The sequence below is a fragment of the Actinia tenebrosa genome, unplaced genomic scaffold (genome assembly GCF_029948245.1).
Source record: "Actinia tenebrosa isolate PJP-AT-01 unplaced genomic scaffold, QUT_ActTen_1.0 PGA_scaffold14__42_contigs__length_11649687, whole genome shotgun sequence".
Lineage (NCBI taxonomy): Eukaryota > Metazoa > Cnidaria > Anthozoa > Actiniaria > Actiniidae > Actinia > Actinia tenebrosa.
The window spans coordinates 6335612-6343788 of NW_028292574.1; the positions used below are offsets into that span (position 1 = coordinate 6335612).

Below are 8177 nucleotides of genomic sequence, written 5' to 3' on the forward strand. Positions count from 1 at the left end.
GATTTCTTCTGTGTCTCCTTCTGTGAATGTCGTGAAGGCGAAGTCGGCGTCCAAACGATCCAATACGTGAGTTCGCAGTTTGCACACAGTTTTGTTTTGAATGCTTTTGATGGCGTCCATCTATATCTAGGAAATATTTTAACCTTTGTTTGCGACACTATTTTAACTTAGTAATGCGGGGCACCAGTAAAACCCGTAGAGAGCTTTTCAAATCGAATTACGCAGGCAATACCCAGAACGACCTTACGGGTAATACCCGCGGCGGCCGCCTTTACGTGAGCGCGGGGAATACCCACGTAATTCCGGGGGGGGGGGGGGGGGGGGGGGGTGACCGCGAGTCCCCCTACCTGCTGCTTTCACATATAAATATGCTTGACAGTGAAGGTCTTTCACATATAAATATGTTAGGCTGTGAAGGTCTTTTACATATAAATATGTTAGACTGTGAAGGACTTTCACATATAAATATGCTTGACTGTGAAGGACTTTCACATATAAATATGCTTGACAGTGAAGATCTTTCACATATAAATATGTTAGGCTGTGAATTAGGTCTTTCACATATAAATATGCTTGACAGTGAAGGTCTTTCACATATAAATATGTTAGACTGTGAAGGACTTTCACATATAAATATGCTTGACAGTGAAGGTCTTTCACATATAAATATGTTAGGCTGTGAATTAGGTCTTTCACATATAAATATGCTTGACAGTGAAGGTCTTTCACATATAAATATGTTAGGCTGTGAAGGTCTCTGATTCACATTTCAATTTGTGTAGATAATGTACAAAATTCATGAATGAGCTCCAATCACAAAATGATAATTATCATACTCTGATGTTTATGCACATTTTGTTAAACTGAAAGTATTTAAATCACAATAAATGAAAAAATGTCCAATTGCAATTGTTGTGTTTGATGATCTCATTTCTATGGTGTCAAGATCTCAGTTTTTCTTTCTTTTTATCACTTGATGATGGAATTGGATTGAAAATTGGTCATTTTAATGAAATGTATAGAAACTGAAAAAATGAATTATTCTATATGTACATTTTTTAAAAATTTTTAGCTGAAAAACGTATCATACAAGAAAAATGTGCAATATGACATGTCAAATTTAAACTTTTGCTTTCATCTTATCCATTTGAGACAAAAACATTATTGAGGTGTAAATTATTGTAATGGTTGGTTTCTAGTATTTCGAACATTTTCACAATGTGGAATTGTACAAGATCTTAATATGGGACATTTCTGTGCTAAGTTTATGATGATTTTGTTCAAATCATGTGTATATTTAGGCTAGTCCAAAAATCCAAATTTAAATTTAGGGTTGTTGTTTCAATCTATATATTTACATTTAGATAGATCCAAATGCCACGACATGAAATAACTGTTTGCAGGTAATAGAGTATAACTTTAATACAGACTACAGTAAAAACTCCATTTGAGAACCAGTTGATAATGTCAGAATCACCAGGCTGAAATCTAACATGAAAAATGATACATTTCTTAAGTATGCTTAAAGTGGATATCAAAGATTTTTTATTATGTTCAAAATCACTTATATGTGAACAGTGTAGTAGTATGGTTGCATTATTTTTGTATTTCAAATTTCCTTTTTGGAGATATAAACATTTGAAATATCAATATGTAAATAAAATGAGACCATGTAAATTCAATTATCATTGATATGCTGTACACTTTAAAGCATAAAGCTTTGGCAATGTGCAAAGCATGTGCTAAGGATCTAAGAATTTTTGTTTTTGGCTGGTAAATTTAAGAACCTGTTATGGACCTACTCACCTGATTTGTCACTAGATTCCAAATATTTAAGAACCATAACAACCTGACTTGGAAAAGTAGTGGAGGTTATTATATGCGGGACTTTTTACTGTATCTGCTATTACCTTATGAAAGTGTGATGTTTTATCAAAACAATTCGGTTTAATTTACACAAAGAATCGTGTTTATTTGTGGGAGGAGGATAAAACAGCAAAAACACAAAAACTGCAAAAATTGAACTCGGAAATCAGAACTGGGAAAAACAGTTAATAAAATGTTTGAAAACCAGGTACATCAGAGCTCCAAATTCTTATTGTTCTTAATCACTTCGTCCCCTTATGAGGAAACTGTGACATCTAGGGAAAATAGGGCGAATGAAATGTAATGCTTTACATGTTTTTTTTCCTCAAGGATAGTCAAATAACATTTATTATCATTCAAATTATTTTTTTAATGGAAGACACATGAATAGCATTTGTTTGACATTACAAACTTGACATTGCAATACATTTGAAAGTAAATAATTTATTTATCTTTTTTTTGTTATTGCATTCTACTTTATTCAAAATGTCAAATATATTTATAGGTTCATAAATTCCCAAAGTTGTAAAGATATTGAATATAAATGTACCTGCACAATAAATAATTAAGAAGCCTTTTGTGCCACGTGGCATGAAGTACATACAGGTGAAAGGTAATATATAACTGTATGATATATAAATAATTATAAATATGAATATATATATATATATATATATATATATATATATATATATATATATATATATATATATAAACCCACAAACTAAAGAGAAAGGGAACTTAGGCTACAATAATATTAGTCCCTTTTTTGTGAACTTGAATGACCTAGCTGCTGTATCACAGCCAGCATCTGTTGTTGCATCATGAGAAATTGCTGCTGTTGCTGTTGTTGTTGTGCCTGCTGCTGTTGCATTTGTTGAGCCATTTGCTGTTGCATCAGCCTTGTTTGCTCCTGCTGGCTTTGTTGCTGCAATATGAGCTGCTTGGAAAGATCTTTCTGCTGCACCCGCAGAAGTTCTAGTTCTTCTTTTTTCTGTCTTGTCTCCTCTTCCTTCAATATTCTGTCTTCTATTCCCTTCTCTCTAAGCCATTCAAGTGTATCAGATGAAGACCTTCTCTTTACTTTCTCTGGTTTTGTGGCATCATCTCCAGCATCGTGATCCGCTGCAATTCTTTTCCTTGTTTGCCCAAACCTCTCCATAGCCTTATCCCTCATATCTGTAGCCTCGAGTTTGTCTTCTTCATTCAATTCCTTCTTCTTTTCACTTTCTTCCTCGCATCTCTTGTCTGTACTGTCTGCAATTTCTGCCAGTTCTTCTAATATTTCTTCGATTTCAGTTGGCTCTTGTCCTCCACCACCACTTTCTTTCTTTTCTTTTGCATTTTTCTTTTGGAGTCTTTTTGATAGGATAGTATACCGGTCTCTTACTGATCTCGCATTTATTTCAAAACCTGGCTGGGCATTTAATTCCTCGGCAACGGTTTGCCAGGTTTTGCCTCTTTCCCTGCTACCAAATTTATGTACAAAAACTCCCTCTGCTGCGATCACCCTCAACATCATCAAGTCTTTAGTTTCACCCCAAGTCATTACTGACCTATAAATAAAGATAGAAAAATATAAGCCAATTATAAAACAGCTCATGACGTTTTTGTTGATCATGAGATAAAAGTGTAGTGTTATGATTGTATAGTACCATTGTATATATTGCTATTATATTATACTTAGATTACTTAATATTTTATGAGCTTATACTTAATTATTTTGTTTTTATAATATAATTTCTGTTATTATATAAACAAATTTAAATGGTATTTCTAATGATTATTTTTGCATGAGGTGTTTACATTGTAAATAATATTAAATTTGTAGTCTTATTATGCAGTGAGCCTTACTTTTTCTTTGATTCAGCTTCCATCCTATTTCTTCGTTTTTACCTATTACAATGGGCTATTATAATGGAAAATGAGAAAAATTAGAATTACAAAGTTTAATCTTATATGACTAAAATATCGATAAAAACAGTCCTCTTGACACATCACTGGAATGAAAAAACAACGAGGAAGATGTGATAAAATATGAATATTTATAAAACTTTAAAGCACAACATTAATTGTTGTTGTTGTTATAAATAGTAATAACCTTGATAAGCTAGTACCTAGTCGAGTTGTTCTTTAAAATTTCTTCATTAAAACAATTCAAAAACAATTTCCAGGGGCAACAGTTTTATTACACCGGTAACTAGAAGCTGTGACATTTCGCTAATTAGCTTGATAGTAAGCTTATCCACGTATTTTCTTTCCATTCGTGAAGTAAAATGAATTGTAGACGAATTGAATTATCTAGTGAACTAATTGGCAAGTATTTTAAGTCAAGCATTTGTTTAATTATATCACCTTCTAGGCTATAAAAGTAAATTAAAGACTACTTACTATTCACGTTTTCTTCGCGACGTCAAATGACTGCAAACGCCGTCCTGAACGGGACGTGTAGGACGTCGCTTCGAAAACCGGAAGTTAAAAACCGCTAGTTCCAGTCCATACCGCGCGCCGTCACGTCGTCTTCGGCGTCGCCGTCCCGATGCTAAATCAGTCTATTGACCTTAACTACGAGACTCCATTGCACACTTTCTTTTGTTCGGTTAATAAGCACCAATCGTCTTACTGTTCTCATGAGGGAATACGAATTCAAAAATAAGAAAAAATCACGAAGCAACTCGGTATTGGGAGTCAAATGATGCCATCATGCAAACGTCCTTTTTGGCGTGCTAGGTTTTGTGGAGGGAGAAATACTGAAGAAAATATCTTGAATCAAACCCGAGAATTACTGGTTGGGGACGGGAAGGAGGCACCCAAAGATAAACTGAAAGTGCGCGCGCGTGCTGTGTGCTTTCCGCATAAAACAAGCGCTCCCAACCAATCAGAACGCGAAATTTCTTACTGTTATTTTATAACGTATTGTATAATCCACGTATTGTCCTATATTATAACCACTATATTATGTAAGTTTAAAAAAAAAAATATCATCTTAAATCAGTAAGGCGTATGCCAATATCTGTCCACCTAATTCATATCTTAAAAAACCGTGGGAGACTGGTAATGAACGTTTAAAGAAATGCTTTGGCTAACGTCACAGGTTTTTAGGAATATAAATATTTACGACAATAGCTGGATTTTCTCCAATTTCTGTTTCTAAGATTATAAACCTTCCGCTTTTGCTTTCAATACTATTTTTAACGACACGCAATGTCACATGAAGGATGTCAAAGAATCAGAAGAATTCTTTATTATCCTAGTATCAAACTTGATGAAAAAGGAAAACAAAAAAAAAAACAACAACAACAACAAAAGAAACAAAACGAAACAACAAAACAAAACAAAACAAAACAAAAGGAACCCCCCCCCCCCCCCAAACAAACCAACAAACAAACAAATCAACAAAGAAACATTCAAACAAAAACAAAACAGTTGGAAAACAAAACAGTTGGAAAACAAAACCAATTCTTAGCCATAATTTTGCTTTTTTGACGAGAAGAGACACTTCACGGTCCCTTTTCCCCTCCAGATTCAGTTCAGTCAATTTGGTAATTTTTCCTGTTTTGGAACTCGTCCCTACTCCCCGCGCATCCAAGACTGGCAAAAACCCATTCTCGTTCTCAGATCCTCCTCGGTTGTCGTTGGAAAACCCTACGACCGGAAGCAAGGAATATTACGACCGCGTCCTCAGGGCGCATGCTCGAACTCTTTCCAAGACAAGCTAGTCAAGACAAGCATGGACAAGCCTTTGGCTTTGTGAAATCTACAAATGAGGAATAAAAACATCGATTATCCAATAGATCTAGTAGATATATCGTTCTTCTCAAAAGTTAATCAAATTGCAAGAATTTGTAGGGTTTCCCAGAGCCGAGACAACCGAGGAGGATATGGTAACGAGAATGGGGAAAAACCCTGACTCAACTGACACTAGAGGTACAGAAGGCTAACCAGTATCAGCACCAGTCTCCCACCAGTAGTATAGGGAATGGGGGTTCCAGCGCAATCTCAACACGGGCAAGACCCGTGTCAAAAATCCACCTACGGAAACAACCCACTCCAAGTGTGGTTGGGGGCAACAGCGCAAATATGTTAGTCTATATATGGAGTGCGAAGATTGTAAAGAGTTTGTTTATGATTTCTGTGTAAAGTGCTTGAAACCCAAGTTTGTACCTACTAAACCAAATAAGTATATTTGTTGTGGTAAGAAAATGCAAATAGAAGACGACACGTCAGCACAGTGTTACGAGTGCGGTAAAAATATTCGTAATGCCGTGCCTTGTGCTACCAGGGAACAATATTATTCCAACGGAGGTCGTAAGAAGACGCCATACAAAAGAATAAAATACTTTAGGGACTGGATGAGTCATATCCAAGGTTATCGACCGGTATATTTAGACAACGAAGTAAAGAAGAAAATCATAGACCATTTAGAAGAGCCAACCCCACAAAGTCTACGGAAGACATTGAAAAAATTAAAACTAGGGAAATATTACAAAGCTATTCCCTATCTTTTGTCTGAAATTACCGGTAAGTCTATTCCCGAGGTTTCTGATATGACAAAAGCCGAGTGGATGTTTTGTCGGCTGGATAAGGATATTCCTTATTACCCTGACGTAATTTACGAAATATTTTACAAGATAGACCCCAACCACCCCCTGTTAGGATGGATTCCAAGAAGATAGTGAACGATTACGTCATATGTTTTCAGCCAATCAAAACCTTCACAATTTTCTTTCACAATTGTGAAAACGTTTCACATTTGTGAAATAGATTTGTGAAATTAATTTGCATATGAACCAGACAGCCGGCGTTCAATATGCAAATAGAATCCTGTCTTGCTTTTTTCAAAGCAGATGTTTACTGAGCAAGCTTTCTTTGAAGCTCTTCTTTTGCCTCCTGGTAGATCTTTTTGCGAGATTCCTCGGAAAGATCTTTTACGACTGTTTTTTTGTTCCTTATGTCCGACTTTAATTTCTCGTACTTTTCCTCTTCGGCTAAGATAAGCGAGAATTCTACGTCGTCTATCTTTCTGTCACGCAAAGCCTTTGAGACAAGGTCAGTGATCGTATTTACTTTAGCCCTTGACAGAGCTATTGTCGTGTCGTGTTTTGATATTTTGCTTGACAACTGTTTCATAATACCCGTAGCAACAGCAGAAATAATACCACAGGTTGCCCCAACGCCGGCCAAAGGAACTCCAACGATTATTCCCGGCCCAGTAAGCGAAGTAGCAACGCCGGAGCCCGTTAACGCCACGGACATGGAGCCGGAAGTTATCGCGATTTTATGTAATATGCTTCGGGCTCTAGCATACTTTTTCCTGACCTCCTCATAGTGCTTCGTTTGACCCTCTAAGTAAGCGAGGATTAGATTTGCCTTATTCAAGCGGAAGTTCTCGGCATTCAATTCATTGGGTTTTGTAGGTAAATCAGGATAGAGTGGAGGTGCTGATGGTATAACATCCATTATATATACTAATGTACGACGCTTTTGGGAATGATATACAGGAGCAGCCACATCACGACAACAGGGATTACTGGAATTGGAGGGCCTTCAGGAAGATGTTTCCGCACGCGGATGCTAGTAAGTTCGAAAGAAGGCCCGATGGTATTTACTATAACGGCTCCAGAATGTACAGTAATGAGGATTTGAAACCTACGCTGGTTAATCAGATAGACGATCAACTGAAGAATTCTGGTTATGTTGAACATAAGCCTAAGCCAACATATGTTGAACATAAGCCCGTGCAAGGTTGGTCAAAGGAATTATTGCTGGGTACCAGTACTTATCCGATACCCGCAGTTTCATTTGATAAACACCCAAGCTTGGACCTAACGCTGAACATGCGGATTTCTAACAAGCATTCCTTTCCGTTAAAGGTGCGAGATATCTTCAAAAACGTGCCCATTAATCATACCACCGCTAAGGAATCTCATGAATGGTTAAGTGGTCCTAACATGCGTTATTGGCCGCAGCAGCTGAACTTTGCGGTTTGGTGTGCCACTAGCGGCTGTGGGGTAAGCGCAAACTTGATGAAGAATTCAATATTTATGTTTCATTTTCACTTCACGGTTAGGAGAATACTGCATGAGATGGGTGTTATTGCGCTGCCGGGAGATGCCACGTTTTATCCAAGAGATAATAAATACAACGTTCCTGCTTACGACCGACTTTGTAAGGAGTTCGGTGTTGTAGGGAAGGATTTCCGATGCACTGCCGGCGCTAACAATGGTCTGGGGCATATTTGGGCTTATTGGGGGATTGGTGGACACGAGCTAAGTGATAAGGAAGTTCATGCATTGAATCTACGATGGAAT

At 36.8% G+C, this 8177-nt stretch overlaps 1 protein-coding gene across 1 annotated transcript; it reads right to left on the reverse strand.

Annotated features, from left to right (window-relative positions):
- Nucleotides 1–2555: 2555 nt before the first annotated feature.
- Nucleotides 2556–5182, reverse strand: LOC148911327 (uncharacterized). Its single transcript, XM_089029307.1, has 3 exons — nucleotides 4258–5182; nucleotides 3721–3775; nucleotides 2556–3422 (listed from the first exon to the last, which is right to left on the reverse strand). The coding sequence occupies exons 2-3, from the start codon at nucleotides 3741–3743 to the stop codon at nucleotides 2624–2626; spliced, it is 822 nt and encodes a 273-aa protein (XP_088885433.1). The 5' UTR covers nucleotides 3744–3775; nucleotides 4258–5182; the 3' UTR covers nucleotides 2556–2623.
- Between the last annotated feature and the right edge of the window lie 2995 nt (nucleotides 5183–8177).